The sequence below is a fragment of the Neoarius graeffei genome, chromosome 3 (assembly GCF_027579695.1).
Source record: "Neoarius graeffei isolate fNeoGra1 chromosome 3, fNeoGra1.pri, whole genome shotgun sequence".
In the NCBI taxonomy this organism is placed as follows: Eukaryota; Metazoa; Chordata; class Actinopteri; order Siluriformes; family Ariidae; genus Neoarius; species Neoarius graeffei.
Window position 1 is genome coordinate 95542641 of NC_083571.1, and position 22032 is coordinate 95564672.

The window sequence follows — 22032 nt, forward strand, 5'->3', positions numbered from 1 at the left end:
GTGGCCTCGTGGCCTAAACCAAAAGGGTTAGCCTTGGTTGCTAGCTAAGGTGTGTGTGTGAGGTGACCACGTGGTGGAGACAAAAGGATTAGCCCTGATTTGCTAATTCACTAGCTTATAACATTCCTAAATCCACTGAAACCTTGATGAGGTCAAAATATGTGTAATAATGAAATTGAAGGTGTTGGGAAGGAATAGAGGAAAAGAGCATGCAACGCTTATCTTTTAAACAACTGAGAGAACATAGAACAATGTAGAACACAAAATCAGTGTGCACAATTAAACAGTTCCTGAGTTTAAATTCACACTACTTCATAAAGCTAATTCCTAAGACTAGTTTGCCCAAAATGCCAGTCTTACTTTCCAGTATCTTGCTTCCAGTGCAAGATTATAGAGATGTTCCGAGACTTTTGGAGTCTACAGGAGCACGTGAGTCGATTCCGTGGAAGCGCAGAAAATTCTTGGTCCGACGCTTTGTCGTTCGTGAAGAAAAGTCTCTGATCAAACAATGTGCACAGCGATTTAGTTAGAAGGAATCCGGTCGCTTCTAACTTTTAATTAAACTGCTTTGGGCGGCAGTCGTAACGTTACTTATAATAGACAAACAAACCGGTTGTAACTCGAAATGAGTGAAATAGCACGATTTAAGTAGTTTTACCATGGCCAATGGTAAACAAAAACTGCGCTGAATCTTTTCTTGCCAGGCAGAAGTCATGATTTCGGACGGTCCGGATAGAGTCTCTTTATGTCTGTTACCGCGTGGTCCCAGCCCCAAAAGAGGAAGAGAGTAGCGTGCCTTAGTTACTTATGGAATCATGGAGGAAGTGACGTAGGTGATCCCGCCCAGGCGTGACGTAGGTCATCGCAGAAGTAGGTTGATGGGATCTGTAGTTCTTAGACGGATTGTGTTACCTACACACTTGAAAATCGAAAATCCCCTATATGACGTATTTCATGCATATCTCCTGGTTCTGTAGCAGGTTGTCATCAATTTTCACTTGATTTAAAGCATGTTTCATGCCAGAAATCGACGGAAATTCATGCTTGCAACCTGTTCCAACCAAAAACATTTTTATTTACAAATGGCGCTTCCAGTTACTCGGGGCATGCACACTAGAAATTAGGCGCTCTGCTTCAATGCGCTCTGCTACAGACGCTGCAAGCCGCTAATTACGTCCCCCATGTCTCCATGGCCTCGTCTCGAGACTCATTGATTGAATAATTTTGGCGCCAAACGTATTCACGCCCTCTGCTTACAATACATTAAAGACATCGTTTAACTTGATATATCGCGATATATATGGTACGATATCGTGAGCAACTGATGGCAAACGAGCACAGCCCTTGTATAGATTGTAAACAACTTCTTCCAAGATGTCTTGTCAAGTAAAATTATCCGTCCATGCAGCAAGATAATTTCACTCGTGTTAAGGAATTTTCTCTGCAAATTCAGTTTTCAGTTTTTTGCAGTGCATCAACTCAGTCCTTCCTGTGCCAGGACCTGATCTTCCCAGGCAGTCTCCTGTTGCAGTACTAACCAGACCCTTAAGGCGCATTGGGCAGCGCCGATCTCTGCTTCTGTAGATGACTTGCTTCCACGTGATCAAAGTGTGCTACGTCATGAGCGTCCGCCATGATGGTGGATATACAAAGCAACTAGGATGGCAGCCGCTGAAAGCGTGTCTGTAAACAATGCTGAACTTTCTCAGTACCACGATTTGAACGGTCGAGCAAAGATTTGATACAAAGACAAGATAGATATGTGTGGTAATATGTGACCCATATTATTGAAAAAAGTCAGACTTTTCTGAAGATAAGACGCTTCTAGCGACCATCGAGTACCCAGATATCGCGTTCTATCTGGTTTGGCCGCCGAAGAATCAAGTCTGACCTCGGACGAAACATAGCCCATTTTCTGAGTGGGTGTCCAGTCTGGATTGTTTCTATTGTATAATTTTGCTGGCGCTCCTAGAAGCGAAATGGTAGTACACGTGTTAAAATTATAACAACGACCGAGTGAACCATGACAAGAGAACGCTCATTTTATAGCAAAATTCTAGCAACAAGAAATAAAATTCTTCCATGATATTATTGAGAGAGCTTTTGAATCTCACCTGAGATAAAATGATTACTGCAGACACGAGCTGTTTTGGTTTTAGCCTCTGTTAGATCAGCCCTGCTGATGTTCAGCCGTGCTCGTCTCCTCTCCGTACTAAGCCTCAGAGTTTCCTCGCCCTCTTTCCGAATCACGGATGGAATTCTAAAAAAAATTCGGAACGTGCCACGGTTACGAGTACTGTTGGGACCATAACCATATACAGCACAAAAACATGGCATAGCTAAAAGAACGCTTAAAGCAGTGGAAAAACAGAGTTGCACACGCATGACTATGTTTTGTATGGAATGTCGCTTGACCCCGCGTTTGTATATCCACCAACATGGCCGACATCCGGGTTTCTATTTTGCTTTGACGTCACTTGCAAGTCAAGGATAGCTCTCGGGCTCTCGCCTGTACAGCTAGGGCTACGGTGGGTGGCTGGACCTCTGGTACCCACAAGAGTTTGATTCCCCACTCACATCTGTATTGCAGTGTGTCTTGCCAGACGGCAGTAGGTTCCATTTTTATGATGGTCTTTGGCATGACCCGACCATGAATAGAACTCGCAGTCTCCTGATTGAGAAGCGAACATGCTAACCACCAGCTCGTGGTATATATTTTAAACATAGGGTGTTTTTTTTTTTGGCTTCCTATCCACACAGCATTTTGAAACCACCCTCCAAGCTGGTGAAATTTTCAACTGTTTTTGTGCGGACAGAGATCTTTTCAGAAACACTGTTCATGTAGACCAGGGATCATCAAACTACGGCCCGCCGGCCGACTCTGGCCCTATGAGGCAATCCCCAAAAGTGGTCATGGCCTATTTTTTTAAATTGCTTTTTGGCAAATAATAACATGTCTGCATCTTGTATTTTGTTGATTTTATCAATTAAAATTGATATTTAGTTATAAAATGAACTATTCATATTTTCCGAATTTTCGTCATATGCTCGCGATCAATCAGTGACAGGCAGCGCACGCGCAGAGAACTGTCAGTGTTCAGGACAGCAAAATGGCTGGCGGTAAGCGAAAAGCTGACAGAGAGTGCAGAGTTTTTAAAGAACAGTGGACCACCGATTATTTTTTTCGTTCAGTATAAGGACCGTGCAGTTTGTCTTGTATGTAAAGAAAGTGTATCGGTTTTCAAAGAATATAATCTGCATCGTCACTACGAAACCCGCCACAAAGAGTATGCTAGTTTGCGAGGGCAAACAAGAGAAGACAGGATTCGGAGGATGAAATGCGGACTGGCTGCACAACAGAATGTATTCCTTCGCCAAACCCAGATCAACCAGGCTGCTGTCCGAGCTAGCTATAAAGTAGCTCACCTACGAGCTACCCATGGAAAGCCGTTTACTGATGGGGACTTTGTTAAAGTATGCATGCTCGCTGTGGCCGAGGAGGTGTGTCCTGACAAGAAGGATGCGCTCAACGCGGTGAGTCTCTCCGCACCTACTATGACCAGGCGAACTGAAGATTTGGGGGACAACGTGTCTGACCAGCTGAATGAGAAAGCGTCAGAATTAGAGTTTTTCCATGGATGAGAGCAATGACGTGCAGGACACAGCACAACTGCTGTGATCTATTGCTCATATTATTATAATTTCACTGTTTTTTTTTTTTTTTTAAATGTAGGCCTATTTATTTGACCTTTATTAAGTGCTGCACACAATTATTAATATTATTAATAATATCAACAGGCCTACCTACAATTTATAATTTTCCACTCACCTTTGCCAGTGTCAATCACCTCAACTAGGCAGATGTTTCTTACCTTGACAGCTTTGATGTTATTTTTAATAGAAAATAAATAAATGGAATATCTGTGGTATTTCAAATTAAAACAAAGTGTGAAGACTCTATTACTACTTTTGCAAACCACTAGTAAAGATAAGCAAATATGTGCCAGGAATCAAGTGTTGATGTAGTGTGGATATAGTAGTGTGGATATTGAGGTTTTTCACCCACGTGACCAAGTCATGTGATGCATCGTTAGGCTGCCATTTTGGACGTCACGGCTCGAATCAGTTTGAATGCGAGGAAGGCGACAAACGAAAAACATAAAAGAAAAAGGAGCGAGATGCAGAAAACACCTTCACTATCCAGCGACGTAGGGCATTTACAGGGCGAGCAGAGGGAGAGGTATTTGCAAAAATTGAGGTTAGCAGGCTTAGAGAACGACGTTTACCTGCTTCCACCAGGATTGTTCACTGACGTACGGAAGTACACGAAGCCCTCGTCTTTACCTGACTTCGGCCCACGTGATCCGTATACCTATGTCGTTAAAAACCCATCGCCATACACAGGTATTGATCTGAAAGCGTATAAGAGTTTGGATGCCTACAAATATTTTGTGTCAGGCTGGGTAACATGCCTACATCAGCGGGTCGTCCCTGGAGCCGGTGGTCGCCATCTTATTACAGCTAAGGTTTGTTCACATTTTCATTTACTTTCGGTCCTCAGGATAAACAAAATGTTATTAAATGTCATTGAAATAACTTCTTAGTCTGTTGAGACATGGCCCGTTATAAATTTGCTGTTACCAGGCAATGACCAAGAACTGTATTATTAGGGTCGGTGTCTGTGTTGTAGCAGTGTACTAGCAGCTAGCTGTTAGCACTAGCTAATGTCAACAACATAGTAGCTAGTATGTTACTGTAGCAATGTTTATGTTCAGTCATTTGGATGACTGCTAAAACCTTTCAGTCTCAAGTTTTTCCTTTACTGTATTTACTAGTTTACTGTAATTATGATCCGGCAGCTATTTACACCGGATCCAGTGTAAATAGCTGCCGGAGCGCACTCCAGCTTGCTCCCCCTCAAATTAAGCAGTGCGCTCCGGCTTGCTCCCGGAGTGCTCCGGCCGAGGTTCCAGAGCGCGCTCCGGCAGCTATTTACACTGGATCCGGTGTAAATAGCTGCCGGATCATAATTACAGTAAACTAGTAAATACAGTAAAGGAAAAACTTGAGACTGAAAGGTTTTAGCAGTCATCCAAATGACTGAACGTAAACATTGCTACAGTAACATACTAGCTACTATGTTGTTGACATTAGCTAGCTTGACCTTCAAAATGGCGGACACCGGGGCATCACGTGACCCTGTGATGTCAGGTGAAGTACCTCAATAGTAGTGTTGATTATAGTAGTGTTGATATAGTAGTGGGGATATAGTAGTGTTGATATAGTAGTGGGTATATAGTAGTGAGGGATATAGTAGTGTTGATATAGTAGTGTGGATATAGTAGTGTGGATATAGTAGTGTGGATATAGTAGTGGGGGATATAGTAGTGGGTATATAGTAGTGAGGGATATAGTAGTGTTGATATAGTAGTGGGGATATAGTAGTGTTGATATAGTAGTGGGGATATAGTAGTGTGGATATAGTAGTGTTGATATAGTAGTGTTGATATAGTAGTGGGGATATAGTAGTGGGGATATAGTGTTGATATAGTAGTGGGGATATAGTAGTGTTGATATAGTAGTGGGTATATAGTAGTGAGGGATATAGTAGTGGGTATATAGTAGTGAGGGATATAGTAGTGTTGATATAGTAGTGGGGATATAGTAGTGTGGATATAGTAGTGTTGATATAGTAGTGGGGGATATAGTAGTGGGGATATAGTGTTGATATAGTAGTGTTGATATAGTAGTGGGGATATAGTAGTGTTGATATAGTAGTGGGTATATAGTAGTGAGGGATATAGTAGTGGGTATATAGTAGTGAGGGATATAGTAGTGGGGATATAGTAGTGTGGATATAGTAGTGTTGATATAGTAGTGTTGATATAGTAGTGGGGGATATAGTAGTGTTGATATAGTAGTGGGGGATATAGTAGTGTTGATATAGTAGTGGGGATATAGTAGTGTTGATATAGTAGTGGGGATATAGTAGTGTTGATATAGTAGTGGGGGATATAGTAGTGGGGATATAGTGTTGATATCAGGACTTTGAACCGGAATTTTTTTCCTATTGGTTCGTTCCGAACAGAAACGGAATTTTAACGTTTCCGGTTTTGGGTTCCACCATTAAATAGACGTTCCCGAACCGGTTAGAACAAAAAAATTTCGTTCCCGGAACGGTTAATTACGTTCCCTGTCAGCTGTTTAACAAATGGCTATAAAATTATGTCTCTGTCTCATCCAGCTTAAGCCAAATGTAGGCCAATTCTATTACAACCTTCATTAAATAAGACAAGAAATAATTCAAAACAATTATTATTTCAAATGTTGGTGATTTGGATTCTCAGTATGTCTTCCCAGCTACACAAACAGAAAAAGTGCCAAAAATGAAAGATAATTCGTTTAGTGTGTTACCAAAGGCTAGTCAGGCCCTATAGAGGGCTACCGCATGACGTCACCGCGCCGCGAGATTTTGTTAGGCGCCATATTGGAAGTACACATCTATGCAAGTACATACATACATAAAACAAACTACAGCTGAAATGTAGCCAGGGCCGGTTCTGCCCTAATCTGGACCCGGGTGCAACATCGCGCACCCCCCCAAAAAAAACCACCAGTCTAAATCAGGACAACCATCACATAACTATAACTATAAACATTTTATATCAACTATTTTAACTAAATGGGCTATAATAAATAAGCCTGCAGGCAGCCACGGCGGGCTGCCTCAGAAAAGTAACCATTCAATGACACAACTGAAGGCCTGCAGCCACGGCGGGCTGCCTTAAAAAGTAACCATTTGTCCTACCTTAAAACTCGTTTTGCATTTTCTGCCTCCTTTTTTGTACTTTCGACCCTCCGTTTATTTTCTTTCCTTTTCTGAAAACCCGATTTGTGTCCAGACATTTTGTTCTGCTACCAACGAACTAACTCGTCAGGTCTCGTCTCTCGAGCCCGCGATGATTCCCGTGGGAAGGGCAACAACTGATACATTTTTACAAACAGCCAATAGGGAGGTTGCAACGTTCAGGCTCTTCTTTGCTCAGACACTCAGTAATTCACCTAGTATTCACTAGTAGTCCACCTTCCCGCTCTCTCCATTCAATCAGCGAACGTCACACAGGAAGTGAACCCCAGCGGGTCATAGAAACTTCCGCAGGAGAAGAATGACTATTTGTAGGCTACAGAAACTTTGAGGAACGAAATAAAAACCGGTATTAACCGGTTACCATTATTTTTAATAAGCGTTTCTGTTCCGGAACATAAAAAATAATAAAGTTTCTGGTTTCGTTTCTGTTCCATGTGAAATAGAAAAAGTTCCCGGTTTTCGTTTTCGTTCCTTGAACCGGTTCAAAGCCCTGGTTGATATAGTAGTGGGGGATATAGTAGTGGGGATATAGTAGTGTTGATATAGTAGTGGGGATATAGTAGTGTGGGATATAGTAGTGTGGGATATAGTAGTGGGGATATAGTAGTGGGGATATACAGGGAGTGCAGAATTATTAGGCAAGTTGTATTTTTGAGGATTAGTTTTATTATTGAAAAACAACTATGTTCTTGATGAACCCAAAAGACTCATAAATATCAAAGCTGAGTATTTTTGGAAGTTGGAGTAGGGCTTTCTTAGTTTTAGCTATCTTAGGAGGATATCTGTGTGTGCAGGTGACTATAACTGTGCATAATTATTAGGCAACTTAACAAAAAACAAACATATACCCATTTCACTCATTTATTTTCACCAGGGAAACCAATATAACAACTCAACATTCACTAATATACATTGCTGGCATTCAAAAAAAAAAAAAAAAAAAATCAGTGACTAATATAGCCGCCTTTCTTTACAAGGACACTCAAAAGCCTGCCATCCATGGATTCGGTCAGTGTTTTGATCTGTTTGCGATCAACATTGCGTGCAGCAGCAACCACAGCCTCCCAGACACTGTTCAGAGATGTGTACTGTTTCCCCTCCTTGTAGATCTCACATTTGATGAGGGACCACAGGTTTTCTATGGGGTTCAGATCAGGTGAACAAGGAGGCCACGTCATTAATCTTTCTTCCTTTAGACCCTTTCTGGCCAGCCATGCTGTGGAGTACTTGGATGCATGTGATGGAGCATTGTCCTGCATGAAAATCATGTTTTTCTTGAAGGATGCTGACTTCTTCCTGTACCACTGCTTGAAGAAGGTGTCTTCCAAAAACTGACAATAGGACTGGGAGTTGAGCTTGATGCCATCCTCAACCCGAAAAGGTCCCACAAGCTCATCTTTGATGATACCAGCCCATACCAGTACCCCACCTCCACCTTGCTGGCGTCTGAGTCGGACTGGAGCTCTCTGCCCTTTGCTGATCCAGCCACGAGCCCATCCATCTGGCCCATCAAGACTCACTCTCATTTCATCTGTCCATAAGACCTTAGAAAAATCAGTCTTGTGATACTTCTTGGCCCAGTCTTGACGTTTCATCTTGTGTGTCTTGTTCAGTGGTGGTCGTTTTTCAGCCTTTGTTACCTTGGCCGTGTCCCTGAGTATTGCACACCTTGTGCTTTTTGACACTCCAGTGATGTTGCAGCTCTGAAATATGGCAAAACTGGTGGCGAGTGGCATCTTGGCAGCTTCACGCTTGGCTTTCCTCAGTTCACGGGCAGTTAGTTTGCGCCTTTTTTTTTCAACGTGCTTCTTGCGACCCTGTTGACTATTTTGAATGAAGTGCTTGATTGTTCGATGGTCACGCTTCAAAAGCTGGGCAATTTTAAGAGTGCTCCATCCCTTTGCAATATATGTCACTATTTTTGACTTTTCTGAGTCCGTCAAATCCCTCTTCTGACCCATTTTGCCAAAGGAAAGGAAGTTGCCTAATAATTTTGCACACCTGATATAGGGTGTTGATGTCATTAGACCACACCCCTTTTCATTACAGAGATGCACATCACCTGGTATGCTTAATTGGTAGGAGGCTTTCAAGCCTATGCAGCTTGGAGTAGGCCAACATGCATAGAGAAGGTAATGTGGTCAACATACTCATTTGCCTAATAATTCTGCACTCCCTGTAGTAGTGGGGGATATAGTAGTGGGGGATATAGTAGTGGGGGATATAGTAGTGTTGATATAGTAGTGGGGATATAGTAGTGGGGGATATAGTAGTGTTGATATAGTAGTGGGGATATAGTAGTGTTGATATAGTAGTGGGGGATATAGTAGTGTGTGATATAGGAGTGGGGATATAGTAGTGTTGATATAGTAGTGGGGGATATAGTAGTGGGGGATATAGTAGTGGGGGATATAGTAGTGTTGATATAGTAGTGGGGGATATAGTAGTGGGGGATATAGTAGTGGGGGATATAGTAGTGGGGATATAGTAGTGGGGATAGTGTTGATATAGTAGTGGGGGATATAGTAGTGTTGATATAGTAGTGGGGGATATAGTAGTGTTGATATAGTAGTGGGGGATATAGTAGTGGGGATATAGTAGTGTTGATATAGTAGTGGGGATATAGTAGTGGGGGATATAGTAGTGGGGGATATAGTAGTGGGGGATATAGTAGTGTTGATATAGTAGTGGGGGATATAGTAGTGGGGGATATAGTAGTGTGGATATAGTAGTGGGGATATAGTAGTGGGGGATATAGTAGTGTTGATATAGTAGTGGGGGATATAGTAGTGTTGATATAGTAGTGGGGGATATAGTAGTGTTGATATAGTAGTGGGGGATATAGTAGTGTGGGATATAGTAGTGGGGATATAGTAGTGTTGATATAGTAGTGGGGGATATAGTAGTGTTGATATAGTAGTGGGGGATATAGTAGTGGGGATATAGTAGTGTTGATATAGTAGTGGGGATATAGTAGTGTTGATATAGTAGTGGGGGATATAGTAGTGTTGATATAGTAGTGGGGGATATAGTAGTGTTGATATAGTAGTGTGGGATATAGTAGTGTTGATATAGTAGTGGGGGATATAGTAGTGTTGATATAGTAGTGGGGATATAGTAGTGTTGATATAGTAGTGTGGGATATAGTAGTGGGGATATAGTAGTGTTGATATAGTAGTGGGGGATATAGTAGTGTTGATATAGTAGTGGGGGATATAGTAGTGGGGATATAGTAGTGTTGATATAGTAGTGGGGATATAGTAGTGGGGGATATAGTAGTGTTGATATAGTAGTGGGGGATATAGTAGTGTTGATATAGTAGTGGGGATATAGTAGTGTTGATATAGTAGTGTTGATATAGTAGTGGGGATATAGTGTTGATACAGTAGTGTTGATACAGTAGTGTTGATACAGTAGTGTTGATACAGTAGTGTTGATACAGTAGTGTTGATACAGTAGTGGGGATACAGTAGTGTTGATACAGTAGTGTTGATACAGTAGTGGGGGATATAGTAGTGTTGATATAGTAGTGGGGGATATAGTAGTGTTGATATAGTAGTGGGGATATAGTAGTGTTGATATAGTAGTGTTGATATAGTAGTGGGGATATAGTGTTGATATAGTAGTGGGGATATAGTAGTGTTGATATAGTAGTGGGGATATAGTAGTGTTGATATAGTAGTGGGGATATAGTAGTGTTGATACAGTAGTGTTGATACAGTAGTGTTGATACAGTAGTGTTGATACAGTAGTGTTGATACAGTAGTGTTGATACAGTAGTGTTGATATAGTAGTGGGGATATAGTAGTGGGTATATAGTAGTGAGGGATATAGTAGTGGGGATATAGTAGTGGGGATATAGTAGTGTTGATATAGTAGTGAGGGATATAGTAGTGTTGATATAGTAGTGAGGGATATAGTAGTGAGGGATATAGTAGTGTTGATATAGTAGTGTTGATATAGTAGTGTTGATATAGTAGTGTTGATATAGTAGTGGGGATATAGTAGTGTTGATATAGTAGTGGGGGATATAGTAGTGTTGATATAGTAGTGTTGATATAGTAGTGTTGATATAGTAGTGTTGATATAGTAGTGGGGGATATAGTAGTGTTGATATAGTAGTGTTGATATAGTAGTGGGGATATAGTAGTGTTGATATAGTAGTGGGGGATATAGTAGTGGGGGATATAGTAGTGTTGATATAGTAGTGGGGGATATAGTAGTGTTGATATATTAGTGGGGATATAGTAGTGTTGATATAGTAGTGGGGGATATAGTAGTGTTGATATAGTAGTGTTGATATAGTAGTGGGGATGTAGTAGTGGGGATGTAGTAGTGGGGATATAGTAGTGGGGATATAGTAGTGGGAGATATAGTAGTGGGAGATATAGTAGTGGGAGATATATTAGTGGGAGATATAGTAGTGGGGGATATAGTAGTGTGGATATAGTAGTGTTGATATAGTAGTGGGGGATATAGTAGTGTTGATATAGTAGTGGGGATGTAGTAGTGTTGATATAGTAGTGGGGATGTAGTAGTGTGGATATAGTAGTGGGGATATAGTAGTGGGGATATAGTAGTGGGGGATATAGTAGTGGGGATATAGTAGTGGGAGATATATTAGTGTTGATATAGTAGTGTTGATATAGTAGTGTGGGTATAGTAGTGGGGATATAGTAGTGTGGGTATAGTAGTGGGGATATAGTAGTGGGGATATAGTAGTGGGGATATAGTAGTGGGGATATAGTAGTGTGGGTATAGTAGTGTTGATATAGTAGTGGGGGATATAGTAGTGTTGATATAGTAGTGTTGATATATTAGTGGGGATATAGTAGTGTTGATATAGTAGTGGGGGATATAGTAGTGTTGATATAGTAGTGTGGGGATATAGTAGTGTTGATATAGTAGTGTTGATATATTAGTGGGGATATAGTAGTGTTGATATATTAGTGGGGATATAGTAGTGTTGATATAGTAGTGTGGGGATATAGTAGTGTTGATATAGTAGTGTGGGGATATAGTAGTGTTGATATAGTAGTGTTGATATAGTAGTGTGGGGATATAGTAGTGTTGATATAGTAGTGGGGATATAGTAGTGTTGATATATTAGTGGGGATATAGTAGTGTTGATATAGTAGTGGGGGATATAGTAGTGTTGATATAGTAGTGGGGATGTAGTAGTGTTGATATAGTAGTGGGAGATATATTAGTGTTGATATAGTAGTGGGGGATATAGTAGTGTTGATATAGTAGTGTTGATATAGTAGTGTTGATATAGTAGTGTTGATATAGTAGTGTGGGGATATAGTAGTGTTGATATAGTAGTGTTGATATAGTAGTGGGGATATAGTAGTGTTGATATATTAGTGGGGATATAGTAGTGTTGATATAGTAGTGGGGGATATAGTAGTGTTGATATAGTAGTGGGGATGTAGTAGTGTTGATATAGTAGTGGGAGATATATTAGTGTTGATATATTAGTGTTGATATAGTAGTGGGGGATATAGTAGTGTTGATATAGTAGTGTTGATATAGTAGTGTTGGGATATAGTAGTGTTGGGATATAGTAGTGTGGGTATAGTAGTGTGGGTATAGTAGTGGGGATATAGTAGTGGGGATATAGTAGTGGGGATATAGTAGTGGGGATATAGTAGTGTGGGTATAGTAGTGTTGATATAGTAGTGGGGGATATAGTAGTGTTGATATAGTAGTGTTGATATATTAGTGGGGATATAGTAGTGTTGATATAGTAGTGGGGGATATAGTAGTGTTGATATATTAGTGGGGATATAGTAGTGTTGATATAGTAGTGTGGGGATATAGTAGTGTTGATATAGTAGTGTTGATATAGTAGTGTGGGGATATAGTAGTGTTGATATATTAGTGGGGATATAGTAGTGTTGATATAGTAGTGGGGGATATAGTAGTGTTGATATAGTAGTGGGGATGTAGTAGTGTTGATATAGTAGTGGGAGATATATTAGTGTTGATATATTAGTGTTGATATAGTAGTGGGGGATATAGTAGTGTTGATATAGTAGTGTTGATATAGTAGTGTTGATATAGTAGTGTGGGGATATAGTAGTGTGGGTATAGTAGTGTTGATATAGTAGTGTGGATATAGTAGTGGGGATATAGTAGTGTGGGTATAGTAGTGGGGATATAGTAGTGTGGGTATAGTAGTGTTGATATAGTAGTGGGGGATATAGTAGTGTTGATATAGTAGTGTTGATATATTAGTGGGGATATAGTAGTGTTGATATAGTAGTGGGGGATATAGTAGTGTTGATATAGTAGTGTTGATATAGTAGTGGGGGATATAGTAGTGTTGATATAGTAGTGTTGATATATTAGTGGGGATATAGTAGTGTTGATATAGTAGTGGGGGATATAGTAGTGTTGATATATTAGTGGGGATATAGTAGTGTTGATATAGTAGTGGGGGATATAGTAGTGTTGATATAGTAGTGGGGATGTAGTAGTGTTGATATAGTAGTGGGGATGTAGTAGTGGGGATATAGTAGTGGGGATATAGTAGTGGGGATATAGTAGTGGGAGATATATTAGTGTTGATATAGTAGTGTGGATATAGTAGTGGGGATATAGTAGTGTGGGTATAGTAGTGTTGATATAGTAGTGGGGGATATAGTAGTGTTGATATAGTAGTGGGGATGTAGTAGTGTTGATATAGTAGTGGGGATGTAGTAGTGTGGATATAGTAGTGGGGGATATAGTAGTGGGGATATAGTAGTGGGGATATAGTAGTGGGAGATATATTAGTGTTGATATAGTAGTGTGGATATAGTAGTGTTGATATAGTAGTGGGGATATAGTAGTGTTGATATAGTAGTGGGGGATATAGTAGTGTTGATATAGTAGTGGGGATGTAGTAGTGTTGATATAGTAGTGGGGATGTAGTAGTGGGGATATAGTAGTGGGGATATAGTAGTGGGGATATAGTAGTGGGAGATATATTAGTGTTGATATATTAGTGTTGATATAGTAGTGTTGATATAGTAGTGTGGGTATAGTAGTGTGGGTATAGTAGTGTGGATATAGTAGTGGGGATATAGTAGTGGGGGATATAGTAGTGGGGGATATAGTAGTGGGGGATATAGTAGTGTTGATATAGTAGTGGGGGATATAGTAGTGGGGATATAGTAGTGGGGGATATAGTAGTGTTGATATAGTAGTGGGGGATATAGTAGTGGGGATATAGTAGTGTTGATATAGTAGTGGGGGATATAGTAGTGGGGATATAGTAGTGTTGATATAGTAGTGGGGGATATAGTAGTGGGGGATATAGTAGTGGGGGATATAGTAGTGGGGGATATAGTAGTGTTGATATAGTAGTGTGGGTATAGTAGTGGGGGATATAGTAGTGGGGGATATAGTAGTGGGGGATATAGTAGTGGGGGATATAGTAGTGGGGGATATAGTAGTGTGGATATAGTAGTGTTGATATAGTAGTGTGGGTATTGTAGTGTGGATGGCTGTGCCAGGCTAGTAATCTCTACTACACAATGAGGCCTGCTGGTGGTCATATTTGTCTGGGTCATACAATTCTATGTTATATAGCTGACCCGACCCCCCATCACAGTCAGTAACGACAATGTGGCCCCCAGAGAAAAAAGTTTGGTGACCCCTGATGTAGACAGTGGAGTAAAATGGAGGAGTAATAACTACATTTTCAAAAAACATCAGGATGTTTATAATGGCTTACAGGTTTCTCGTCGCGTGTTTTGAAAATCTACAGTTCTGAAAATCTCCTGAGGGGAGAGATGATCTGGAGTTTTAGCCAATTAGTAAAGCTCACTGCATTGTCGGACCTCAAGGTGCACTTTTCCCTGCCTCAGTGCATTCTTTCATTTTGTACCCCACACACAGATAGACGCAGCCTGCATGCATGTGTTTTCACTTTTATAAAACAGCTGTACTGTGTTTTGACATTTGCTACACTGCGCATTCTTTTTTGTTGTGTATAAAACCTGCTTATTGTTGTGTTGTATTTAAGCTGAAAGAGCTCTTTGTTTGCCCCCACACACTTGTGCGCGCGCACACACACACACCTGGAATTCCTTGCCTAGAAGGTGGTGTTCTTGGCTGTGTGCAGTGGGGAGTGGTACGTATCCCCTGAGGTCTTAAATGCAATGTCCTTCTACAGTGTATGTGTGTTCCACTGAAGGTAAAATGGTCACCTTCATGGGCTTGGAGGTTTGCCAGTCGAATAAAGCAGGCATTGCGATTCTGTCAGCAAGCAAATGGTGCAGTGTTGGGCTCTTTCCATTTATTCTGAAAGGAATCGGTTGCTCATTTTTCAGTCATTATTCTGGGATAAGATCTTGTCATTCCAGGCTTGGGTTCAAATCGAATGGTTTTGTCTCAGGCCTATACTGTAACTGGCACTTTTTCATCGTCTCAGGTGAGTCCGTAAATGCTTTGCTAAAGTCTGGCCTAGTATACAGTAATTAGATTATTCAGTTAATTATATTCTGTTATTCTGGTGGTTTGGAATGTGTTCCTTGTGGTTCAGTAGGTTTTTGGGACAGTTCTGTTAGCAGCCTGGAACTCCCTGGGGTCTATTTGTCTCAAGCTGTGTTCTTACAGCCTACCCGCTATTTTAAGCATGCATGTTTGTCTACCTGTGCTCTGGGAATACAGAGCGTCTTTGTCATTGACCTGACAGAGACGAGTGAAGTAATGCAGGTCAGCAACAGTACTTTTGTTTGGACGGACCTTCCATCAGCAGTAGTGGAGCCTGGACCTGAGATGTTTGGACCCCTGGGACGTTGACAAGTGGAACTTAGAAAAGCTGTCAGAACTGCACCAACCACCTGCCAGTCATCACTATACTTCGGCTGCTCCTCTTCATTCAGCATGTTTTTGGCATCGAATGCACATTCCCAGCCCTGCTCTTGTTCCTGTCCTGCACATTTTACTGCTTTGCCTGCCCTAACACACCCACTTCATCTTAGAAAGTGCTGTTATTTAGCAGATTATTAGCTCACCCGGCCGATAGGTGATGAACTCATGCCATCATGTGTTGTCCGGCGTCGTCCACATTTCACGAACATCGCTTCTTCTCTCTCAATTCTTCGCTGATTTTTATCCATTTTGGCAGGAAGGTGGGTCTGCCTGAGGTGCATATGGCTTCTACTCAAATTTGCATATTTGCAATTAATAGTGAAGATATGGAGTAATTAAGCCCCGACGAGCAGTTTCCACACATCACTCCTCTCAATTCTTCACCGATTTTGATTCTTTCTGGCATGAAGGTAGGGGTATCTAGGGTGCACATAGCTTCTACCCAGATCTGCTTAATTACAATTATTAATGAAGTTATGGACTAATTAAGCCTTAATGAGCAGTTCAACAAAAATCGCTGCTTCTCTGTCAATTCCTCGCCGTTTTGGATTCTTTCTGGCAAACAGGTCGGTATTCCTAGGGTGTATATAGCTTGCAACATTTATTGCGCAAGGTGGCCCACTTTAGATCGTTCCTTCTGGACTAGATGGGGCCGGCGTGAGCTACGCTGTCATTGACGGTCTCGTTCGAATTCAGTGTTGGAGCAGGGAAAATGCTAAAATGTGCAGGACAGGGTGCTTGGGAATCTGGGGCTGAGAAGGAAGGGCTAGAGTTAAAGCTGCAGAAATCAATGTGGTGAACTTCTGCGACACGTGGCCCCAACATACGCTCGACTTGAATTTGCAGAATTAACTTTGTGTCCGGGCGGCACAGTGGTGTAGTGGTTAGCGCTGTCGCCTCACAGCAAGAAGGTCCTGGGTTCGAGCCCCGGGGCCGGCGAGGGCCTTTCTGTGTGGAGTTTGCATGTTCTCCCCGTGTCCGCGTGGGTTTCCTCCGGGTGCTCCGGTTTCCCCCACAGTCCAAAGACATGCAGGTTAGGTTAACTGGTGACTCTAAATTGACCGTAGGTGTGAATGTGAGTGTGAATGATTGTCTGTGTCTATCAGTGCGTTTACATGCACATGGAGAGAATCGAATTTCTGCCGTTGCTCGACTGAAATCGAAGTTCAAAATGCCATGTATGCACCTTAATTCGGCTGAAATTGAACTGAACTTGATTTCTCGGAATCGAGCTACACGACCTAGATTATGCGATTTCTGCCGATCTACTTAGTGCATGTATACCCTATTGAGCTACGTATTCGAGCTACTTACTTCAGCACTGCCCCCTTCCGGAAGTGACGAGTGACGAGACCATAAGCGGGAAATACAACAGCCCCGGTCGGCATGACAACGAATCATGACAACGGCATGAATCTTTTCTTTTTGTGGCATTGTTTGCACTGTTAAAATTTAGCTCACTTACTGTATCACCAAATACATCTGTACAGCTGTTGCATAGCTGTGAATTGTGTACATAAACAAGTCATTGTATTTGTGTGTGCGTGTGTGTGTGTATATATGTATGTCCAACGTCTGAAGAATGTCAATAAAAACAAAACAGTTGAACTTTTTGTGTGTTTATTAAGACATAAGTTAAATTGTAAGCAAAAAAAAATATTTTTTTGTAAGCAAAAAATGGACTTTAGAAAAATATACAATTGTGCAAAATAAGTTGTCTTACAAAACAGTGGTCTGCGCAGGACAGTTTGTAGCCATATAGTCTGTTAGAGCAAGCCTAACAGCTTGAACACGGAACTTGTGAACACAGAACTGCCAGTGTTGCCAGATTGGGCGGTTTTAAGTGCATTTTGGCGGATTTGAACATGTTTTGGGCTGGAAAACGTCAGCAGTATCTGGCAACACTGCTGATAACTTTGTTTATATTCTTGCATAGCTCTTCTTCATGACGACAACCGGAAGTGTACCAACACGATGGGGCATGTAGCGCCACCTGTGGCTCGGGTGCACAATGTACCTCACACACAATAGCTCGATTTGCTTGTGTGCATGTAGGATTGGATTTCTCTGGCACCCCTGCTGGGACCCTTTGCTCGATTACCGACAGTAGCTCGATTTGGATGTGCATGTAAACGTACTGTATGTGTCAGCCCTGTGATGACCTGGCGACTTGTCCAGGGTGTACCCCGCCTTTCGCCCGTAGTCAGCTGGGATAGGCTCCAGCTTGCCTACGACCCTGTAGAACAGGATAAAGCGGCTACAGATAATGAGAGAGAGAGAGAGAGGTATAAAAGGCCGAATAAAAGAGAGCTATTCAGGGCACAACTGTGTGTATTTAAGATACAGGTTGCATCTTAAATACCCACAGTTGTGTAAGTGTGGGTGGAATCAGTGACTTGGAGCTTGGTCCTCTTGTTGATGATGGACTTAGACACTGGCCTTTCATTTAAACAGAGATCTTTTACCCGACTACATGCTGTGAATCGCACTGCCGATTCTCGTGATGTGACTGAAGAACCTTTTGTGTCGCAGGTCTGCTACAGGTTCGTCTCTTTGATGGCAACAGTGCAGAACTTGCGTTTTCATTCCCAGGCTCCTTTCCTCCAGGCTCTCCTCAGGCCCCGATACATCTTTTAAATACTAACTAACTGTATTCTAATTATTTTTGTCATGCACATGTACATCAAGAGGGATTAATGCTGTAGACATTTTGCAATAAAGGTAAAAATAACATTCATAGATTTCTTTATTTATTCATAACTTTGTAGCTAAAAAAAGCAGCAGCAGGTCTAAACACAGAGCGCTGGGAAAACAGCACTTTGCGCGTGCAGAAAAGCCCAAATTACCCTGAATCACGACGGAAAAAGCCCAAATTCAGAAATGCAGGGTGTAGCCCAAATTATGTAATTGAAAGACCTGTCTTAACACTTCCTTATCCCTGGATATATAGGCTAGCATGGATTAAGGTTGTATTTTAATCCTCTCCATCTTTCTCGCTCTCTCTTTTAGATGATTCTGACTGTGTATTTGAGTGACGGCGAACAGGCTCTGACAGAAGTGCCCATCACTCCAGAGACAACGTGTCGCGATGTGGTCGAGTTCTGTAAGGAGCCGGGAGAGAGCGGCTGCCACCTGGCTGAAGTGTGGCGTGGCAACGGTATGCACCTGACCTACTGCAGTGTTTAAGTGCAGCTGCCAGGTTTATATGTAATATCTCTAAATTCAATCGCATCACTCCTATATTAATTAGGTTACACTGGTTACCAGTTAAATATGGAATCTCTTTGAAAATACTTATAAAGCTGTACATGGGTGTGCGCCAGGCTATCTTACAGAGCTCATAAATATTAAGTTACCATCTAGGACAGGGCTTTTCAAAGTGTGGGGCGCGCCTCCCCTAGGGGGCGCCAGAGTTCTTGGGGGGGGGCGCAACGTGAGGAAAAATAAACCAGAATAAGTTACTATTGCGGACATTTAGCGAACTTCAGCTAGCCTTTGCCAGAGACAAAATGGATCGATTTTTAGTACCTAAAGCTACAGTGAGTGAGGAGACAGAGTCTGGGCCAAGCAAAAAAAGAAGGAAGTATGACCACGATTACTTAAAGTTTGGATTTTCATGGACTGGATCTGAAGATGCTCCACTGCCACAGTATGTTGTCTGCCAAGAGGTGCTAGCTAACGATGCTATGAGATGTTTAAAATGTGTAAAAAAGAGGTTTTAAAAAGCACAGATGTTTAAAATGTGTAAAAGAGGTTTTAAAAAAAGCAGATGTTTAAAATGTGTAAAACAAGATGTTTTAAAAAAAAGCACAGATGTTTAAAATGTGTAAAACAAGATGTTTAAAAAAAGCAGATGTTTAAAATGTGTAAAAAAAAAGGTTTTAAAAAGCACAGATGTTTAAAATGTGTACAAAAGAGGTTTTAAAAAGCACAGATGTTTAAAATGTGTAAAACAAGATGTTTAAAAAAAAAAGCAGATGTTTAAAATGTGTAAAAAAGATGTTTTTAAAAAGCACAGATGTTTAAAATGTGTAAAAAAAGATGTTTTAAAAAACAGATGTTTTAAATGTGTAAAAAAGATGTTTTCAAAAAGCACAGATGTTTAAAATGTGTAAAAGAAAAAAATAAAAATGTGTACAACAACCATTTTTTTAAATACGAATGGAACATTAAGTATAGCAACAACAAAAATTGTAAGGGGGGGCGCTGTTGTTTATTTGCTCTCTGGGGGGGCGGGGCTGACTCTCCCACACTTTGAAAACCCCTGATCTAGGAGATATCGCTAAAGATCCAACAATGATGAGCTGTTGCTTCAGACACCAACATTTCGCAGCCTTACAACGTGAGGTGATTCTGCGCCGCAATTGTGGAATAGGCTTCCGTTTAATATTCGGAGAGCCGAGTCACCGACAGTCTTTAAGAAGCTTCTAAAAACTTGTCTTTTTTGGAAGCTTTTAGTGATTAGACAAGTAATTATCTTAAATTTTTATATTTTATACATACATTCTAAATTATATTCTATACATATTTTTAGCATTACAGTTTTTCCTTAATTATAGCGTCCATCTATTTATCTACATATTATATATCTGTTTAGCTTGAATTATTATGGGATTATGTCGTGGCGATGTCCGTCCATCCGTCCCCGGAAGGGTACTGACCTTCTGAAATCAACTCCTCTCACAATTTTGGAGGAATTTCACAACAGGATTTTTTGTTATGTGTCAGTGATGCACATATTGCAGTTTCGTTCAATTCAGTCACATTTTACCAGAGTTACAGCCCTTGATTACCAAACTTGTACTTTGACAATCTCATGAGGGTGTGCTTGTCTTCTGAAATGAACTCCTCTCACAATTCTTGGAGGAATTTCACGAAACTTGGCGTCGCTTTGCTATATGTTGGTAATGCGCATATTGCAATTTAGTTCAGTTCGGTCAAATTTTTTCAGAGTTGGGGCCCTTGATTACCAAACTTGTACAGGTAGTCGTCGACTTACGACTGCGTTTGGTTACGACTGACCGGTCGTAAACCGATCTGGTCGTAAGTCGGCCTATGTTAAATGAACGTAAGTATATTGTGATGTGTAATGATATTGTAATCATCTTAAAGTCTTATTTTATCAACATTTCTTATTTCATTACCTTGGCTCATTATTTGGTTTAAGTCAAACACTGCGTACTACACTGCGTACAGTACAATTCGTTTAATATGTGCAAAACAAAAAATACAAAATACAGGTGTGAAAAATAGAAAACATTTTAGTTTATAACATACCAAAATACAAATGTAAAACATAGCAAAATACAAAATTTAGTGACCGCTGCCATCACTGGTGCTTGGCTGTGGGTCGTCTACGTCATCATCATCAGCTGTTGCAGCGCTCGGGCTGGCGGGAGCATTTGCTCGTTTCATAAACCAGGAGCTGGGGCGGAAACTGTATGACGGAGCGCGAGAGAGACTGCGCATGTGCCTGGAAACTGTTGTACTCGGCGAGAGGCGCTGCCGGAAGCTGGGGCGAAAACTGTTGTACGTGGCGAGAGGTGCTGCCGGGAGCTGGGGCGGAAACTGTTGTACATGGCGAGAGGCGCTGCCGGGAGCTGGGGCGGAAACTGTTGTACATGGCGAGAGGCGCTGCCGGGAGCTGGGGCGGAAACTGTTGTACGTGGCGAGAGGCGCTGCCGGGAGCTGGGGCGGAAACTGGTGTACGCGGCGAGAGGCTGCCGGGAGCTGGGGCGGAAACTGTTGTACGTGGCGAGAGGCTGCCGGGAGCTGGGGCGGAAACTGTTGTACATGGCGAGAGGCACTGCCGGGAGCTGGGGTGGAAACTGTTGTACGCGGCGAGAGGCTGCTGGGAGCTGGGGCGGAAACTGTTGTACGCGGCGAGAGGCTGCCGGGAGCTGGGGTGGAAACTGTCGTACGCTCAGCTAGCTCAGCTGGGAAACACTTGCCAGTCATAACCAGACGGTCGTAAAGTCGATCGGTTGTAAGTTGCATAGGTTGTAAGTCGACGACTACCTGTACTTTGACAATTTCATGAACGTGTGCTCGTCTTCTGAAATCAACTCCTCTCATAATTTTTGCAGGAATTTTCCGAAACTTTGCGAAAGGCTTAGTTATATATCGGTAATGCACATGTTACAATTTCATTCAATTCGGTCACATTACACCAGAGTTATGGGCCTTGATTACCAAATTTGTACTTCGACAATTTCATGAGGGTGTATTAAGCACATATAGCATAGATATAGTTGCCAGTAGGGGATATCATGCTCTCAGAGCACTCTTGTTATCTGCAT

General features: G+C 41.6%; 1 protein-coding gene across 4 annotated transcripts in view; it reads left to right on the plus strand.

The window, feature by feature from the left end:
• The window catches only part of ppp1r13bb (protein phosphatase 1, regulatory subunit 13Bb), a 217742-nt gene that overhangs the window by 56065 nt on the left and 139645 nt on the right, over window positions 1-22032 (plus strand). For all 4 annotated transcript variants that reach the window (XM_060917689.1, XM_060917691.1, XM_060917690.1 and 1 more), the window contains exon 3: window positions 18743-18890. In XM_060917689.1, the coding sequence (XP_060773672.1) occupies window positions 18743-18890 (148 nt within the window). The remainder of the gene's footprint in view (window positions 1-18742; window positions 18891-22032) is intronic.